We start from the raw sequence: 20,898 nt of genomic DNA on the forward strand, positions 1-20,898 counted from the left end.
ATTTATTGAGTTTTTTTTTCTTATTTCTTGCGATGGTGGTTAAGCACACCAGCGGTGACGAACAACAATGGCGCCGAACTTGAACTGTGTTGTGATCTCGTAGCAGCTTTCGCTGTATAAAACGAAGATGGCAAAATCATTGGCATGTTCACACGCATTCAGCGTACACTGTTTAGAATTCACAAAGTTCACTTAAATTTTTTGCCACTTGTTTTATTGTAACGAGAGACGACAGGAGACACTGTGACGGGCTACGATGAGAGCGGCCGAGAAAACGAGCTTATAAGGCGATTCGCACATAAAAATAATACATCAGGGACTTACGCCTCCGTATGTATATACCATATGTATATAACGTATATACATATAGCTACATACTACATATGTGTATATCACTAGGTTCAAAAGGGCCGAATTCCATTGAAATATAACACACCGAATACTTCTATTCTGCAACATGACAACTTACTCAACCATTTCGAACTCTTTATTACTCCTCTATCCTTCACATTTTGACGCCACAATCATTATGGTGGTGGTGGTCGCCACCTACAAGCATGGGCGACGACCGAAAGAATGAAATGCTCGGTACTATTTTAAACACGCGATATAACATTTTCTTGTTAGTAGTTCATACTTCATCTATCCTTTTCATACATTTCTGCCTTCTTCGGTGGCAGGTCAGTCCTCTTAGAAGTAAAACTGTTTCCAATTATTGACCTGGTCGGAATCACCCGAGCTTGGGAGGAACAGGGACTTTTCCTTTCCCGTCGCAGATAACGTGGCATGCCAGCGACGTAGAGGATAGCACCACCCGCTGAATCTAGGGACCACACTCGTCGAGGCCGGAGGATGGCTCGGTCTGCGGGCAGCCGAAGGCATCGACGAAAGCATGCTGTGGCGGCCGCCCAAATAGGCAAACGCGTTCGGCGAGACCTGGCTGGTCGACGCTGCGTTGACACCACTTTATGCAGAGGCCCACAAAGAAAAGCTGTTCAGGTGCGAGACCAAACTGCGTCACCTCTTGGCGTAAACTGGCTGCGTTTTGTGGCATCTGGCGGAAAGCCTGCGTTATAGGTGGAAGGAAGCCATGTTTAGTCTCCCGCTGTGTGGATTAGAGACACGGCAATTGAAGACACGTAGGCATTGAATGACAGCGCGAGAATGAAGATGAGCGAGAGATTCAACGAGCCCGTCTGTAGTACAAACAAGTAAAATGATTGTTTGAGCACAACTTTCGGCTCGCTCTAATAAATCCAGGGCTTTGGGCTACTCTGGTTGGAGGAGGACAATGGCAAACAGTTGTTCGAGCAGTACCGACCATATATGTATACTGTCAGTACCATACAACTGCGTTCTTCTCCGTTTCACAGAACGTAAGACTTGACTCTTTCAGAACAAAAAAAAAACAAAAAAACTCTCCATTGCAGCTACCGAGGCCGGCAGCAAAAGCCTGTACAAAACTTTTATTGTCTCCGCTGTTTGAAAGGTCTGATAACATAATGGGCTTTTCTCAAAGTGACGTCCCACAACAAATGCGTGATACTTTTCTAAGAATTCCTACGTTTAGCCATTCGCTGATGCCACCAGGTTCTATGTTTCACCAAAGGTCTTCTGCGCGGTGTAAACTGCCCATGCATATAATGCTGTAAATAAACAACCTGCCAACTGCTGCGTTTTTATTGCCTTTTTCTTTGAATATAGTGTCCGAATAAGAAAATAAGTTACGCTGCCCCACGCTTTTTTTTATTGAGAGCTACTGCATTGTTTTTGATTGCCTGTTTCTTTCAATAGTGTCCGAATAAAAAAGTAAATTAAGCTGCCCAGCGCTTTTCTTTTACCAAGAGCGTGAGGAATGACCTTTTAGCAAACAATAGAAGTTGGTAACAAAGAATAATACGTGTAACAAAAGCAGTAATTAAAACCTCCTGCATGAGTACCAGTGCTGCAGCGTGTTCGAGCAGTATACGATAAATTGACTAACAATACACTATGACGTTGTACGCACGCTAACCACATCATCTGATACATTGTCATGACGCGTACATCGCATGCCTGTAAGAACCAGCAAGCAACTCGTAATAAAATACATAGTAAAAACTATTTAGATTCTTTCGAGAGCTTTTGAGACATGTTAACTACCATAAATTTTGTAACATCTTTTATTAGGAACAAAAGAACTGCTGACTTCACGCATTACCAGCATTCTTATATGAATAGTGACTCATGGTGTAATATAAAAAAAACTTGTTTGTTCAGAGTGAAATTTTTGCGACGTTCGAATGGCCTCCTGGCCTGTTTCTTGTTTTTTTATCTACGGTTATATTATGACAGCAATACCGGGGATAATGCAGGGACCTCACAACAACAAGTTGTATACGGAAAGCTTTTTGTTCGCAAGTGCTATTTTCCGACCAGCCGTCTTCCAAACGGTGAACAACACATACATAGAAATTGCTTTGAAAAATTGGTTTTTGTTCAAAAATGTTCGCTCTCTTGGCCCCTCTTGATAATACAAAAGCTTTAGCTGAGCGTCGCATCCGCTGTGCTCCGCACAGATAAAGCGGCAAAGACCAGTGCGGAGAAACGCATTGATTTCGCGCCTATGACAAGCGTGTCCAGTCGAGATGAGGTTAGCTTTGCAGCAAACGGATGGCGAAACGTAGTAAACGCATCTTGACAGTCCGCTCAATTTACTTCACAAGCGGAGCGAGAGGTTGGTTCTACGTTCTAATACTCGCAAGATTATTCTGTGCACGCGTACATCCTCTAAACTTTTTGGTGCAAATCGCTATCATACGCTGGTCTGACCAGAAAGAACGCTCAGCTGAAAGTATCCAATATCAATAGATTATAACTGGTAGGCTCGTATCTACAAATAGCTCAGCATGAACGGCGTCACGAATGCGGTACTATCATTGGCTTCGCTTACATGAACACGACAGACTAACTGGCGTTAGAGCATCCCCGGCCACACAGCGTTTACAGGAACCCGTCCTATAGTTTGGTGCAGAATATTACAGTGTCTCAAATGTACTGCCTAGTGTGCTGAGCGTAGGCTAGGAGATGGCCCCGCAGCTGATGACTGCCGGCAGCGCCCGCATGGTGCGCTGCAGTGCGAGTGGGTGCATTTGCGTTCAATCCTTGCGCTCCGCAAGCTATGCGCAGCCTGCAGGAGGCCGAGCCGTGTGAGGCCAGCTATTATTTTCCTGCATTTTCAGAGTGTTTTAAGTGTGAATACACTTTAAAAGCGACCCCAAACCATCCACCGCCGTCGGCGGCGTCCGCAGTTTTCTCTCCATCTTTAAAAGAAAGAGTACTTGGCGGGCCGCAGCGCGACGCTCTACCGAATAAGCCACGGACGCGACGCTGATATCCCCCTTCGCTCGCTCCTCCGCTCTCCTCGCTCGCTGCAGCTGCGCACGCACCCCTCTCTCTCGCGCGCCCGCCTTCTCTCTCAGTCTCTTGTCGAGAGCGGGTCGTGCGATGGATGTCCCGGAGGCAACGCTACCATCAACAACCAATGCAGTACAACCGAATGCCAGCACTGCACCCGTCGTTGGAGGTGACGGTACCGCGGTGGTTTCGCCGACGTTGGAAGACAAGGCGGCGCTGCGAAGGGCTCGTGAGACCGAACGTAAGCGGGCGAAGCGTGCAGCGGATGCCGAACTGCGTGCTCGCGAGGCCGAGTGCAAGCGGGCGAAGCGTGCAGAGGATGCCGAACTTCGCGCTCACGAGGCCGAGGACAAGCGGGCGAAGCGTGCAGCGGATGGTGAACTGCACGCTCGCGAGGCCGAGATGAGGCGTCAGCATCGAGCCGCGAACGCGGCCCAAGAAGCGGAACGACAACGCAAGCGTCAGGCGGAGAAGGGCGATGAAGGGCGGCGTCAAGACGCCGCTCGCAATCGTCAACGGCGAGTGGACGTTCCCGAAGCCGTTCAAGCCAGTGAACGTGCGGCGCGGGAGAGGGTGCGAGCCCTGGACTTTGCTCGTCCGGGGCTCGGATGCTATGAGGGGGAGTAAAGTTAAAATCCGTTGGCATTCGCCATTGAGTTAACGTAAACTCCCCTGTGTGATCAAATTGCGATTCCCAGGAACCATTACACCATAAAGGCACCATAGTGTGATTAATAAACATAATAGTGCGAATTAATAAATACCCTTCATAGCATCACCCCGTGCATTCGCACTTAACCGTGTTAACCCTCGAAGAAATGCTTGGGAGTTTTTTTTTACATAATGCTTTATTGTAAAAGAACTACTCGATTGCTTCCACAATACTGGCGCTTTGCAATACCAAATGAAGATCATTTCGTGGCATACATTTCGCCATCCGCTACTGCCTGCAAAACAAAACGCAGATCCCACGTAACTTGGGAATCAATGCTATGCAAGGTGACTCTGTTGTAACTTTTTATCAAGTGAAATATTATGAAGTGGCGCTAACTGTATGCAAGAAATTGGATAGTCATCAATGGTACGAGCACTGGCGTTTCACGAACATTTGGCTCTTCTTGCAAAGTATTTCGAAGACCCTAAGTTTAGGGGGTGATCGTGAAGGCGCCCAGACGTAAGCGATTCGATAGATAGATAGATAGGTAGATAGATAGATAGATAGATAGATAGATAGATAGATAGATAGATAGATAGAGACAGACAGACGGACAGACGAACGGACGGACGGACGAATGTACAGACAGACAGACAGACAGACAGACAGACAGGCGCATGGACGGATAGACGGATGGACAGAGAGACGGAGAGACGGAGAGAGGGAGAGACGGATAGACGGCCGGACAGATGGACATACAGACGGATGGACGGATTGACAGACGGAGCGATGGACAGACAGACAGACAGACAGACAGACAGACAGACAGACAGACAGACAGATGAACGAACAGATGGACGAACAGGCAGCCAGATGGACAAATTGACGGACGGACAGACAAACGGATAGACAGATGGACGGACGGATAGAGATAGATAGATAGATAGATAGGTAGATAGATAGATACTCAAAGTGGTTGCAGTACGCAAAGAAATTAATTTTAAAAACCATTGACAGTATAACCACCAGAGTTACTTTTTAAAATGTTCTTTGTTCTTGAGAAAAAGAATTATCACAGAGGACCCTAAAACCGTTACCTCTTTGCCTTCATTTCATTAGGATTCGAGTGAACACAAAGAATGATAACATGCCAATGAATAATCTGACACTTGTCGCATAAGATACTCAAAACGTTGTTGGAAAGGAAGACCGACGTTGACATGGGAGAAAAACAGTGTGAATGAAACTTGAAAGGGAATTTTCGGTTTTTTAGATAAATAATATTATTATTGATTTTGCCTAAACTATACTGTGCAGATTATGGTTGGGCATCACATTTACCAATGCATGCAGCAGTGTCAGGATTGGCTGACACTGCTGCATGCGACCATTGTGGCAGTGACGAAACAAATTGGCACATTCTGTGTGAAGGCCCACAATACTGCTCGCAGAGACAGTCACTCTGGAATGGGCTAGATGAACTGGACAACCTGTCTCTTTCGGAAGAAAAAATCCTGCGCTACCGACAGGACTTTTTGTCACAGAAGAAGGCTGTGAAGGCACTCCTGTGCTTCTTGCGTTCAACCGACCTGTCCAAACGACTGTGATCATAACTCCCTGAATGTGTCTGCATGTGGTGTTTTTTTCTAATTTATTTTATATCTCTATATCTCTGTCCTCTTTCCGACCCTTTTCTCCACCTCCGTATAGGGTAGCAAACCAGTTCTACTAGGTCAACCTCCCTGTCTCTTCCTTTTATTCATTTCTCTCTTTCTTGCCTAAACTGCGATTTTATTCACGACACCGTTCACCCTAATCCAAAAAGATAGATTGGTGGAGTCACTCTCAGAATGCTTTTTTCACACGACAGCCTTTAGATCCAGCGTTCTGTCTGCCCTCTTGATCCTACCTTTTCATTGAGGAAACCGTGCTGGATCCGTTAGTGCGGGGAACAAGACACCTTTTCCTTGTTCGACCGATAACTTCTTTGACACAGCGGCACAATACACGTCCTTTCTTTGCATTGCCACTTAGCTTTTACCATCTCAGGGTGTTGCAGTGTTCATATGGCGCCATTGAACTTCACAGTAAATCAGATGGCAGCTGCCACACACTGATTTTAAACGTGGGGATGCTCCGGCAGCAACTGGACAAGAGGAATTTTGTGCGTTCATGCACCCTCTCGACACGCAGTGCCGCTTGTGGCATCTTAGTGCAGTCATCACATGCGCGGCCACCCACTTTCAGGAGGCAGTATATTTCTAGACAATGTAAGATTATCACGGTAGCTTACATCGTCGCAAGATAAGAGCGAGAACAGGGCATCCAGTCTGTCATTCAACAATTTCCAGGTGGCAGCACAATTATTATGTGTTTACAGGCTCCTTGCAAGCGGGTAAGTGTGAACCAACCTATGCCACACAGCCCAGCTGGCTCTATGCTTGCTCGGCTCGAATTCACGGTACGCGAAGTCACGGAACGCGGCATGCAAGCCTCATTGTATCAAACCAATTTGACCAACTTTTTTCTGGTTCGTGTAAGCGCCGTTATGATGAAGATATACGTGCATGATCTGAGTGCTTTAATTAAATTTTTATTACTTATGAGAGCCCCGCCACGGTGGTTTAGTGGCTAAGGCACTCGGCTGCTAACCGGCAGGTCGCGGGATCAAATCTCGGCTGCGGCGGTTGCATTTCCGATCGAGGCGGAAATGCTATAGGCCCGTGTGCTCAGACTTAGGTGCCTGTTAGAACCCCGGGTGGTCGAAATTTCCGGAACCCTCCACTACGGCTTCTCTCACAATCATACGGTAATTTGGGGACGTTACACGCCACATATCAAATTATTACTGATAATATCAACGGTTAACTGTCACTGCGTACCATTTCTCGCAAGGGAGCCTATCGACAGAGCCAACGTCATGCCTATAGAAACCTATACTTACCTGTGGTGATGAGGTGCCGCTGTTGGTGACCGGTCCATCCAAGCTGTCACGTTCGTCTTCTCGACAGATGCTCATGACCAGGCCTGATGTGCGTAGCCTTTTCAAGGAAGCCTCCATAGCGAGATCGTGCTTCGACCCACGAGTGACAGCCTGTTGTCGAATGGCCGTTCGCTGGTACGTGAACTGGTGATGACGCTTTGCTTGCTTGCTTGTTCCTATGTGCCTTGACTAGTACCCACTGTGGGGGATTGGACATCAATCCAGTGGTTATAATGGGAAAAACGAATTTTGAAGTTTCGTCAAGAAAAATACTTATTCAGTCATTTAGGGATCATAAGTGTGCATAATCATACTCTCTAAAAAAAAAAGACCGAGTAAAAAGGGTGTCTTTTTGTTCGACAACAATAATCGTCATAATGCTTGCGTGCGCTTCCCTTCTTGAAAATTCGGTGCTGGCCACTTTCCTATCGAGAATGCAATGGAACCCTGATAATGGGCATGTCAATCGTGACCGGAATGTACCGGGCGTGGGGCGATAGCGCTAGGATGGGACGCATTATAGATAACGATTATTGTTGTGGGACAAAAAGACAGCCTTTTTACTCGCTCTTTTTTTAGAGTGTAAGGTGACTTACGAATAAAGTAGGGAAATGACACCAACAATATTGTTTGTTTGTTTGTATCCCCTAATCCATGGCTCGTACCCACTCTGGGGGATTGGCCAAGAGACCAACAATAGCAATGAGCTCTTCTTCTTCTTCCTCAAGCTAGAGGCATCAAAGCCCGGACGCAAGGTTTCAACTCTAGAATCCTGACCAAAATAATAATAGGGGGCAAGTAACCATGCAAACGTTCGATATAGAGAGAGAGACAAAGAGCTAAACCAAGAATTTTTATTCCGTCTCTTCTTTCTGCCAGGTTCTGAACTGGCGCATATAAAGATGCACCAATTGACCCAACACAAGCTACTGTTAAACACAAACGGGTTCTGGTTTCATAACTGCAGCATGTACGCAGAAACGAATAAGATGAAATACTTCATTTAAAAACAACATTTGTCTAGTTATTGAAGTCTTATGCTTTAGTCTTGGTCCATTCCCCAAGTTGGGGAATGTGTCATAGCATTTAAAAATGAATAAATAAATAACTAAATAAACGAATAAACAGATATATAAATAAAGAATTAGGTCTACGCAACTCAATCTCTTATGGTGCAACCTCATAGGGCCCCGCTCGATATCAAAATCTGGCCGCATTTTGTGTTCTGGCGCTCCAGCTTGGCCGCTGATTCTTCAGAACGTGATTACGTTTATGTCCTTGGCTTCCTAAATATGTTTTGTACTTTGTTTTATACGAAGAATCAAGCCTGCTTTCTCTTATGAAATGGTTTCTTGTCCTGACACAAAGTATACATTCCTTAAAAAGCCGCAGCTTTGCCACAAAGGCGAGTCAATGAAAGCGATAGCAGCAAATTGGAAGGTGAGGCGAAGAATTGCAAGTAGATCGAAACGTGCTCCGCGTTTCTCCCGCACAAATGACGCACAAAAAGTACTCACATGTACAGAGCGCGAATAAGTGTGTCAGTTGTTACTTCGCTAAGTCTGTCAGTTGTTACAGTTGTAACAACTGATAAGTCTGTCAGTTGTTACACCCTTTTTGCAAACGGATACTGTGCAGTGAGTTCAGTGACCTTTGTGCACCCGATAACTACGACGGAATCCCCACCTCGATGGCCTAGTAACTAAGGTACTCTGCTGCTGACCCGCAGGTCCTGGGATCAAATCCATGCTACGGCGGCTGCAATTCCGATGGAGGCGGAAATGTTGTAGGCCCGTGTATTAGATTTCGGTGCACGTTAAAGAACCCCAGGTGGTCGATATTTCCGGAGCCCTCCACGACGGCGCTTCTCATAATCATATGGTGGTTTCGGGACGTTAAACCCCACAAATTAATCAATTATTTACAGCATGCTTTTAAAAGCAACCTTCCGTTCTAACTGCACCCTGATGTCACGACATGGTAGAATGAGCAGCGCCACCAGGCGGTTGTATGTGTACGTTCAAGCTTTCGTCACGTTGTCGTTGTTGTTCACCTATTGTTCGTGGCGCATATCCACTATGGGCGATTAGCCAAGAATCGAGTGGTTTTGAAAATTATTGTTCAGATTTATAATAACGTAGGTATAATAGGAAGATTACAGATAACCTAGGAAGGTGTGGTACTTGATGTATTGCATACAATTATTTAAATAAAGAAACGAACTTATTCTTAGAATAGAGCAATATTCTGATTTTCCTACGTATATCATTTCGTAGACATGTTAGGATAATGAAACAGGTTAATTAGTAAACCTATTGGTATTTATTTGTAAATAATAAACCTATTAAGCTGTTCCTTTGGCAGGTTGGGAGCGCGGTACAGCTCGAGGATTGTGACTCGCTGACACGCACGGCAACGTACTTGGAGCCGGAGCGTCTTCGAGATTCCAGACAATAATAATAATAATAATAATAATAATAATAATAATAATAATAATAATAATAATAATAATAATAATAATAATAATAATAATAATAATAATAATAGGAGAAGGAGGAGGAGGATTAAGAAGTAGAAGAAGAAGAAGAAGAAGAAAAAGAAGACTGAAACTGGCCCGACAAACTTGTGATATTTCTCAACCTTGCCGTTGCGTGATGCCGCATGTTTCACCTATTGAAGGGCTTATCCTAACTGCAGTGGCGAAGCCTGCTGTTAGAAAAAGTTCAAATCGTGCCGGTACTTTTTCAAGACCTACACATTTTCAAGACATCGCAAAAGGGACAATTTTTGTTTACATGATATGCAGTCCCAAAGATCTTTACAGATCGGTCAGATAACACTTATAATTTACTTTGACTTGAAATTTTTTGTCAACGATAATGTGCAAGCCAGCTCCCCTGCAATTGACACTATCCCAACTTGTCAAGACATTTCAGACCTGGGGCAGATCCAGCCACTCATTTTAGAGAGGTGTGGGGGGGGGGGGGGGGTCACCTTCAGAAGTAACTGTGGAAAGAGGGGCGTATTCATCATTTTTTGTTCTTACTAGCAGAAAAGCACTCCATAGCATGAATACTGCTACTCTGTGCCCACGGTATTTTCACTAATTTGTCCTAATTTGTGATAGGAGGTGGGCTACAAGCGTTGAAGTTAGAGGAGAGAGGGCGATTCCCTTTACCACCCTCCCCTCTGGATCCGCCACTGGTTCAGACGTATTGTTATACACATCTGACGTGTGTAACACTATTCATTGTAGACGCGTTTTGTTAAAAGCGTCTTGACAGTTTCTACGTTTGCGAGCTTTGCGTCCCGCGTGCAGCCTCAATCAAAGAAGTCACTGTCAGAGGCACTGAATGACACTTCACTTGTCGTTGTTAATGGGCGCCACGAGCAGACGACAGATTAGCCGTTCGTACGCCGTCAGTTCCCATCTTCCCGTGATGCTACACCGCTATGACACGTCAACGAGAAGTCGCCCTCTCGATATAGAAACCGATGTGTTTCTTATAAGTAGCAGTAATAAAAATATACTCCAGCCATGAGAAGCGCCGGCGCTATCATACCAAGCACGCAAGTGAAGCGCTCCCGATAGAGGGCGTCTTGGTAACTCTTTGCCCCAAGGGCAGACTGATAGAACGATGAGATATTTCAACAAACATAAGAAAAAAGACAAACAATAGGTTCTTCAATTGGTCCGTGAGATTAGCATTGCTCTCTGGTACTTGCAAACAAAATTGCTAGGTAATTACCACGAATGAGCACGCTGTAATCATTTGTCACATTAGTATAGACGTCGTTTAATTCCGTGAATTAACAATTATGGCGGATTAACCTAAGCAACTGAACTAACGACAAATGTTGATGTATAAGAGCCACCGAAAATTTCCTAACATTCTTTTTTGCTGTTTCTGATTACCACTAAGGTAACACATATACAACAAACTATTGGCGATTAAGATTTGTTGACCAGTTTCTCTTATGTATGATAGCCTTGCAAAACGAATTACCGTGAAGTTCCTAAGAAAAAACACGTTAATTAGACTAAAACACACATGCACACTATACTACGCAAACTCACACACTCATACACACCCGTCACCACACACACACACACACACACACACACACACACACACACACACACACACACACACACACACACACACACACACACACACACACACACGCACACACACACGCACACACACACGCACACGCACACGCACACACAATTTCATGGCATTATATCTCCCTCTTTCTATCATTCCGCCTTCTGTGCTCAGTGAACTGATTATTTGAATAATCTTGTTCTGGTGCCTGCACGTGGGGAACTTCGATTAGGCCATTGTCCGGTATATTCTCTTTATGAGCTGACGTATCTACGTTCTTTGCAGTAGTGAATCGGCTAAGTTAGGAGACGACACCACTGCGTCCACTGGGGCTTGGGGTCACATTCTGGCATGCGTGGAGCACACATCACGTAGTATGCGTGCCTTGGCCACCGGGTGGCGGCATGTTTCATTACGCTCTGGTCACAAACAACCTGTTGTCTCGTGCGAAGATCCTGGCCTGCTCTTCACCTCGGATCAGCTTCCACCTTCTACCTATTGAACGCGCGACCATGCCTTCTCCAGGGAGCCGCTATGACCACTTAGCAGGACCTCATTAAAGAAGCCCCGCAGAAAACAATACTCGTAAATTTGCTCGTCGCCGCCGGGGAACGCCCGCCGGTGGCGTGCTCGTGCTTTATCGCCACAGTATTGTGTGAGGTTCACTGAAAACACGCTATTATCGTATGCCGCCAAGAATTCCCCCGGCCGGCAAGGTAGCAGCACTGCAGAGAACACACACACATTGGGCAGCTGTACACCCTAGTAATGCGAACAACTACAAGGCGGAGCAGCCTTCTCATTTTCCCGAGTCAACGAACCGCCTTTTTATCGCGAGAGGAATTGTATGGACACTCTCGATTAGGTTTTGCCGCCGCCGCCATTCACCGTATATGTATACGTATTTATATATATATGAAAACACAACAAAGAAAAATATTTCAGAAAAAGACTCCGGCGCGTGGAATCGAACGTCTGACCTCTGATTTGTGTGCGCGAGGCGTTATAGCCACTGAGACACGAAGGGGCACCTCGTTCACCAATTCAACGACAAGCTATGTATATCTACCACCTTCTGCTGTCTGTAGGCATCTTGGGGGAACTATAGCGTTGTCAACATTACTAGCGAGAGGGTGCAACGAGCGCGCGTTGCTTAAGCCCCTGCCAGACCTGCCCGACGCGGCGGCGCATGCTTTCTTCTCCCGCGCGTACTTTTGCCCGCGGAGAGGGGACGCTCACCCGTGTATTAGCTTGACTCGCGGTGGGGAAAATTGTACACTTTCATCATTCACCGGAACTATTCTGGTGTAGTTACCCGGCGGAAAAATGTACCTGCACTCGTTGCACAGTCTCCGTTTGCGAAAAGAGTACGCTTTTCAGACACATCGAAGTAACAAATGATAGGCTTATCCGCGTTCATCGGTCTGGGTAATCGCTCAAGTCTTCGACAGCGTGAGAGCCTCCCCAGTAGCCGGCTTACGCACAATGGCGTCTGCCCAGATGAATTTCTAGGCCAAACTTAACAGCTCCTCCGCCGCCCGGAAAATCTCGGCTGGCCAGCGCTTCCAACCGCTGGGCACGAAGAGAATGGTTGGTGACGAGTACGATGGCCTGGCTTTGACGCTCCAGCTGCGAACTCGTAAGCAACTTCCAAACCAGCTCACAATGATCGACAACAGCAAGGCGAACCACACAACACAATACCATGCCGCAGTCAAGCACATTGGACCCGCTTAAAACCCTCCAGGCTTCTCAAGAATGCAAACCAATTCTACTCTGAAATTTCGACAGAATTTCGTGCAGCCAAAGTTACAACAATCATAGATGTGGAGATGCTTACTAATGATAGAACAAAGATCGCAGGAGGATACGAAAACAAACAGGTTTATGGCACTATTTACACATATTTACAGAAAAGAAGGGTTAGTGGTTTCCCAAACCACGAGCGTGGTGGTTGAACGTCACATAGTTCAGAGCGACGTCCAGCACTCTGCGGCGTCGTTTTAAGCCCTGTCGGGCTCCTCCTCTCCGAGTGGAACACCAATCACACATACACAACAGGTGAGGGAGACGAGCATGCACGGTCCACGTGAACGTTCAATATTGAGTCGTGAACAGTGCACTGCAAGGTGGCGTCAGCAGGGCTCTTTCTCGTCGTGTGTGTGCCGCTAGTCGAGAGGTCCCATGATTCATACAGCATACATCAAAGGGTCCGCCAAACAGCTCGCCTAATTAGCGGGGTGCTTTGTGGTGGCCGCCGTGGTCTCTTCCAAGGAAGATACTGTCTTTGTTGGCTTCTCTCGAAAGGTTAACGGCGTCTTGGCGACACGACGTCTCATCCTCCGGCTAGCACGGACAATGCCTGACGAGCATAGGCAGCCGGCCGGTCGTCTACTTGATTGGGGATTAAAAGAGCGCCGCTTCCCTGTCAGCTCTGGCGCCGGTCACGACAGCTTCCCCGTCGCCCGATGAGTCGCCGAAGGTATCAGTCACCGCCTCTGCTCGAAGAGACGACAAAAGGGTCCGCAGTTGAAAGTCAGGGACTCTGCCTTCGTTTGCCACATAGTCTGGGTAATCGCTCAAATCTTCGACAGCGCGAGAGCCTCCCCAGTAGACCGTATTACGCACAATGGCGTCTGCCCAGACGAATTTCCAGGCCAAACTTAACAAGACTTAGTATGCCTGAGGGGTTTTGCCTGCAGTGGGTATGCGCCACAGTTAAGTGATCAAGAATAGGCTTTTGTAATGGGTTGGAACATTGGACGACCAACTCGTTACGCAATATGCAATGTGTGATGCCTGGTTGTTCCTTTCATGTTCTAAAATTATTTATTATTCATATTACTGCATCTCCATTCCCGACAATGCAAGCCTGTTCAAGGCCCGTTTAACAAACGACTTCGAAGCACCGGTGTGGCTAAGTGCTAGAATACGGGGCTGCTACGCAGGGAACCCGGGTTCGAATCTAATTGTGCATCTAGTGTTTGATATTTACTGAGGTTTTTTCTTATTTCTTGCGATGGTAATTAAGCACACCAGCGGCGACGGACAAAAATGGCGCCGCACTTGAACTGTGTTGTGACCTTGTAACAGCTTTCGCTGTAAAAAACGAAGATGGCAAAATCACTGGCATGTTCACACGCATTCAGCATACACTGTTTAGAATTCACAAAGTGTACTTAAATTTTTGCCACTTGCTTTATTGTAACGAGCGACGACAGGAGACACCATGACGGGCTACGATGAGAGCGGCCGAGAAAACGAGCTTATAAGGCGATTCGCACCTAAACATAATACATCAGGGACTCACGCCTCCGTATGTATATACCATATGTATATAACGTATATACATATAGCTACATACAACATATGTGTATATCACTAGGTTCAAAAGGGCCGAATTCCATTGAAATATAACACACCGAATACTTCTATTCTGCAACATGACAACTTACTCAACCATTTTGAACTCTTTATTACTCCTCTATCCTTCACATTTTGACCCCACAATCATTATGGTGGTGGTGGTCGCAACCTACAAGCATGGGCGACGACCGAAAGAATGAAATGCTCAGTACTATTTTAAACACGCGAAATAACACTTTCTTGTTAGTAGTTCATACTTCGTCTATCCTTTTCATACATTTATGCCTTCTTCGCTGGCAGGTCACTCCTCTTAGAAGTAAAACTGTTTTCAATTATTGACCTGGTCGGAATCACCCGAGCTTGGGAGGAGCAGGGACTCTTCCTTTCACGTCGCAGACAACGTGGCACGCCAGCGACGTAGAGGATAGCACCACCCGCTGAATCTAGGGACCACACTCGTCGAGGCCGTAGAATGGCTCGGTCTGCGGGCAGCCGAAGGCATCGACGAAAGCACGCATTGACGACCGTGCGACACGCGCGTTCGGCGAGACCTGGCTGGTCGACGCTGCGTTGACGCCACTTTATGCCGAGGCCCACAAAGAAAAGCTGTTCGGGTGTGAGACCAAACTGCGTCACCTCTTGGCATAAACTGGCTGCATTTTGTGGCATCTGGCGGAAACCCTGCGTTATAGGTGGATGGAAGCCATGTTTATTTACCCGCTGTGCGGATTAGAGGCACGGCAATTGAGGACACGCAGACGTAGAATGACAGTGCGAGAATGAAGATGAGCGAGAAATTGAACGAGCCCGTGTGCAGTACGAACATGTAAAATATTTATTTGAGCACAACTTTCGGCTCGCTGTAATAAATCCAGAGCTTTGGGCTACTCTGATTGGAGGAGGTCAATGGCAAACAGTTGTTCGAGCAGTACCGACCATATATGTATACTGTCAGTACCATACAACTGCGTTCTTCTCTGTTTCACAGAACGTAAGACTTGACTCTTTGAGAACAAAAACAACAACAAAAAAACTCCTCATTGCAGCTACCGAGTCCGGCAGCAAAAGCCTGTACAAAACTTTTATTGCCTCCGCTGTTTGAAAGGTCTGATAACATAATTGGCTCTTCTCAAAGTGACGTCGCACAAAAAATGCGTGATACTTTTCTGGGAATTCCTACGTTTAGCCATTCGCTGATGCCATCAGGTTCTAGGTTTCACCAAAGGTCCTCTGCGCGGTGTAAGCTGCCCATGCATATAATGCTGTAAATAAACAACCTGCCTACTGCTGCGTTTTTATTGCCTTTTTCTTTGAATATAGTGTTCGAATAAGAAAAGTAAGTTACGCTGCCCAACGCTTTTTTTTTTACTGAGAGCTACTGCTTCGTTTTTGATTGCCTCTTTCTTTCAATAGTGTCCGAATAAAAAAAGTAAATTAAGCTGCCCAGCGCTTTTCCTTTACCGAGAGCGTGAAGAATGACCTTTTAGCAAACAATAGAAGTTAGTAAGAAAGGATAGTATGTGTAACAAAAGCAGTAATTATAACCTCCTGCTTGAGTACCAGTGCTGCAGCGCGTTCGAGCAGTATACGATAAATTGACTAACAATACACTATGACATTGTACACACGCTAACCACATCATCTGATACATTGTCATGATGCGTACATCGCATGCTTGTAAGAACCAGCAAGCAACTCGTACTAAAATACATATTATAAAACTATTTAGATTCTTTCGAGAGTTTTTGAGACGTGTTAACTACCATGAATTTGGTAACATCTTTTATTAGGAACAAAAGAACTGCTGACTTCACGCATTACCAGCATTCTTTTATGAATATTGACTCATGGTGTAATATAAGAAAAGTTGTTTGATTGATTGATTGATTGATTTGTGGGGTTTAACGTCCCAAAACCACCATATGACTATGAGAGACGCCGTAGTGGAGGGCTCCGGAAATTTCGACCACCTGGGGTTCTTTAACGTGCGCCCAAATCTGAGCACACGGGCCTACAACATTTCCGCCTCCATCGTAAATGCAGCCGCCGCTGCCGGGAATCGAACCCGCGACCTGCGGGTCAGCAGCCGAGTACCTTAGCCACTAGACCACCACGGCGGGGCAAGAAAAGTTGTTTGTTCAGCATGGAATTTTAGCGACGTTCGAATGGCCTCCTGGCCCGTTTCTTGTTTTTCATCTACGGTTATATCATGACAGCAGTACCGGGGATAATGCAGTGACCCCGCAACAACAAGTCGTATTCGGAAACCTTTTGGTTCGCAAGTTCTATTTTCCGACCAGCTGTCTTCCGAACGATGAACAACACATACATAGAAATTGCTTTGAAAAATTGGTTTTTGCTCAAAACTGTTCGCTCTTTTGGCCCCTTTTGATAATACAAAAGCTTTAGCTAAGCGTCGCATCCGCTTTGCTCCGCACAGATATAGCCAGACCAGTGCGGAGAAACGCATTGATTTCGCGCCTTTGACAAGCGTGTCCAGTCGAGATTAGGTGAGCTTTGCAGCAAACTCATGAAGATACGTAGCAAACGCATCTTGACAGTCCGCTCAATTTACCTAGCAAGCCGAGCGAGAGGTCTGTTCTACGTTCTAATACTCGCACAATTCTGCGCACGCATACAACATCTTCCAAACATTTTTGTGCCAATCGCTATCATACGCTGGTCTGACCAGAACGAACGCTCAGCTGAAAGTAACCAATGTTTATAGATTATAGCTGGTAGGCGCGTATCTACAAATAGCTGAGCATGAACGGCGTCATGAATGTGGTACTATCATTGGCTTCGCTTACATGAACATGACAGACTAATTTGCGTTAGGGCATCCCCGCCCACACAGCGTTTACACGAACCCGTCCTATAGTTTGGTGCAGATTATTACAGTGTCTAAAATGTACTGCCTAGTTTGCTGAGCGTGAGCTAAGAGATGGCCCCTCAGCTGATGACTGCCGGCAGCGCCCGCATGGTGCGCTGCTGTGCGAGTGGGTGCATTTGCGTTCAATCCTTGCGCTCCGCAAGCGCTGTGAAGCTTTCAGGAGGCCGAGCCGCGCGAGGACAACTATTATTTTCCTGCATTTTCAGAGTGTTTTTTACATTATGCTTTATTGTATAAGAACTGCTGAATTGCTTTCACAATACTGGCGCTTCGCAATACCAAATGAAGATCATTTCGTGGCATACATTTCGCCATCCGCTACTGCCCGAAAAAAAAAAAAAGAAACGCAGATCCCACGTAACTTGGGAATCAATGCTATGCAAGGTGACTCTGTTGTTTGTTTCGATAAAGTGAAATAATATGAAGTGGCGCTAAATATACGCAAGAAACTGGATAGTCAACAATGGAACCAGCATTGGCGTTTCACGAACATTTGGCTCTTCTTGCAAAGTATTTCGAAAACCCTAAGTTAAAGGGGTGCTCGTGAGGGCACCCAGACATAGGCGATTCGATAGATAGATAGATAGATAGATAGATAGATAGATAGATAGATAGATAGATAGATAGATAGATAGATAGATAGATAGATAGATAGATAGATAGATAGATAGATAGATAGATACAGACAGACGGATAGACGAATGGACAGACAGACAGACAGACAGACAGACAGACAGACAGACAGACAGACAGACAGACAGACAGACAGGCAGACAGACAGACGGATGGACGGACGGACAGGCAGACGGATGGACAGATGGACGGACGGATAGATATATAGATAGATAGATAGATAGATAGATAGATAGATAGATAGATAAATAGATACATAGATAGATTGATAGATAGATAGATAGTTAGATAGATAGATAGATACATAGATAGATAGATAGTTAGATAGATAGATAGATACATAGATAGATTGATAGATAGATAGATAGATAGATAGATAGATAGATAGATAGATAGATAGATAGATAGATAGATAGATAGATAGATAGATAGATAGATAGATAGATGCTCAAAGCGGTTGCAGTTCGCAAAGAAATAAATTTAAAAAAAACATTGACAGTATAACCACCAGAGTTATTTTTTAAAATGTGCTTTGTTCTTGAGAGCAATAATTATCACAGAGGACCCTAAAACCGTTACCTCTTGGCCTGCATTCCATTAGGATTCGAGTGAACACAAAGAATGATAACATGCCAGTGAATAATCTGACAATCGCCGCATAAGATACTCAAAACGTTGTTGGAAAGGGAGTCCGACGTTGACATGGGAAAAAACAATGTGAATGAAATTGGAAAGGGCATTTTCAATTTTTTAAATAAATAATATTATTTGAAAATTTGCCTAAACTATGCTGTGCAGATTATGGTTGGGCGTCACATTTACCAATGCGTACGCGTTCCTCATAGGAGTGGCTGACACTGCTGCATGCGACCATTGTGGCAGTGACGAAACAACTTGGCACATTCTGTGTGCCAGAGACAATACTGCTCGCAGAGACAGTCCCTCTGCAATGCGCTAGATGAACTGGACAACCAGCCTCTTTCGGAAGAAAGAATCCTGCACTACCAACAGGACTTCTTGTTGCAGAAGAAGGCTGTGAAGGCGCTCCTGCGCTTCTTGCGTTCAACCGACCTGTCCAAACGACTGTGATAGGAACTCCCTGAATGTGTATGCAAGTGATTTTTTTTCTAATTTATTTTATATCTCTATATTTATATCATCTTTCCGACCCTTTTTCGCACCCCCGTACAGCGTAGCAAACCAGTTCTTCTACGTTAACCATCCTGTCTCTTCTTTTTATTTATTTCTCTCTCTCTTGCCTAAACGGCGATTTCATTCCCGACGCCGTTCACCCTAATCCGAAAAGATAGTTCGTTGGGGTCACTCTCAGAATGCTTTCCTCACGACAGCCTTTGGATTCAGCCTTCTGTCTGCCCTCTTGATCCTACTTTTTCATTCAGGAAACCGTGCTAGATCCGTTAGTGCGGGGAACAAGACACCTTTTTCCTTGTTCGACCGATAACTTATTTGACACAGCGGCACAATACACGTCCTTTCTTTTCATTGCCGCTTGGCTTTTAACATCTCAGGATTTTTCATTGTACATAAGGCACCATCGAACTTCACAGTAAATAAGATGGCAGCTGTCACACACTGATTTCAAACGTGGCGAGGCTCCGGCAGCAATAGGACAAGAGGAATTTCGCGCGTTCGTGCACCCTCTCGACACGCAGCGCCACTTGTGGCATCTTAGTGCAGTCATCACATGCGCGGCCACCCTCTCTCGTACGGAATGCGCGCGCTCAGCACACTAGGCAGTATATTTCTAGACACTGTAAGATTTTCACAGTAGCTTACATCGCCGCAAGATAAGAGCGCGAACAGTGCATCCAGTCTGTCATATAACAATTCCCAAATGGCAGCACGATTCATTGTGTTTACAGGCTCCTTGCAAGCAGGTAGGTGTGAACCAACCTATGCCACACAGCCCAGCTGGCTCTATTGGCCCAGCAGCCCAGATGGCTCTCGGTTCGAAGTCACGGCACACGAAGTCACAGAGCGCGGCATGCAAGCCTCATTGTATCGAACCAATTTGACCAACTTTTTTCTGGTTCGTGTAAGCGCAGTTATGATGAAGATATACGTGCATGATCTGAGCGCTTTAATTAAAGTTTTATTACTGATAAGAGCCCCGTCGTGGTGGTTTAGTGGCTAAGGCACTCTGCTGCTGACCCGCAGATTGCGGGATCAAATCCCGGCGGCGGCGGTTGCATTTCCGATCGAGGCGAAAATGCTATAGGCCCGTGTGCTCAGATTTAGGTGCACGTTAGAACCCCGGGTGGTCGAAATTTCCGGATCCCTCCACTACGCATGCCTCTCACAATCATACGGTAATTTGGGGACGTTAAACCCCACATATCAAATTATTACTGATAATATCAACGGTTAACTGTCACTGCGTACCATTATTCGCATGGGAGCGTATCGACAGAGCCAACGTCATGCCTATAGAAACATACTTACCTGTGGTGATGAGGTGCCGCTGTTGGTGACCGGTCCATCCAAGCTGTCACGTTGGTCTTCTCGACAGATGCTCATGACCAGGCCTGATGTGCGTAGCCTTATCAAGGAAGCCTCCGTAGTGAGATCGTGCTTCGACCTACGGGCAACAGCCTGTTATCGAATGGCCGTTCGCTGGCGCGTGAACTGGTGATGACGCTTTGCTCGCTTGCTTGTTCCTATGTGCCTTGGCTCGTACCCACTGTGGGGGATTGGGCATCAAGCCGGTGGTTATATTGGGAAAAAACGAATTTTTAAATTTTATCAAGAACAATAATCATTCAGTCATCTTGGGAATATAAGAGTACATAATGATAAGGTGACTTACGAATAAAGTAGGTAAAAACAATAATCATTCAGTCAT

General features: G+C 45.7%; 2 protein-coding genes across 2 annotated transcripts; both read right to left on the reverse strand.

Annotated features, from left to right (window-relative positions):
- Positions 1-469: 469 nt before the first annotated feature.
- LOC142777201 (uncharacterized) lies at positions 470-7,397 on the reverse strand. Its single transcript, XM_075881522.1, has 2 exons — positions 6,996-7,397; positions 470-1,066 (listed from the first exon to the last, which is right to left on the reverse strand). Exons 1-2 carry the CDS (start codon positions 7,110-7,112, stop codon positions 824-826), a joined length of 360 nt encoding a protein of 119 aa, XP_075737637.1. The 5' UTR covers positions 7,113-7,397; the 3' UTR covers positions 470-823.
- A 7,279-nt stretch (positions 7,398-14,676) lies between these two features.
- On the reverse strand, positions 14,677-20,626 carry LOC142777202 (uncharacterized). Its single transcript, XM_075881523.1, has 2 exons — positions 20,499-20,626; positions 14,677-15,190 (listed from the first exon to the last, which is right to left on the reverse strand). The coding sequence occupies exons 1-2, from the start codon at positions 20,571-20,573 to the stop codon at positions 14,789-14,791; spliced, it is 477 nt and encodes a 158-aa protein (XP_075737638.1). The 5' UTR covers positions 20,574-20,626; the 3' UTR covers positions 14,677-14,788.
- Positions 20,627-20,898: the final 272 nt, after the last annotated feature.

This window comes from Rhipicephalus microplus, chromosome X (genome assembly GCF_043290135.1).
Source record: "Rhipicephalus microplus isolate Deutch F79 chromosome X, USDA_Rmic, whole genome shotgun sequence".
NCBI classification, from domain to species: domain Eukaryota; kingdom Metazoa; phylum Arthropoda; class Arachnida; order Ixodida; family Ixodidae; genus Rhipicephalus; species Rhipicephalus microplus.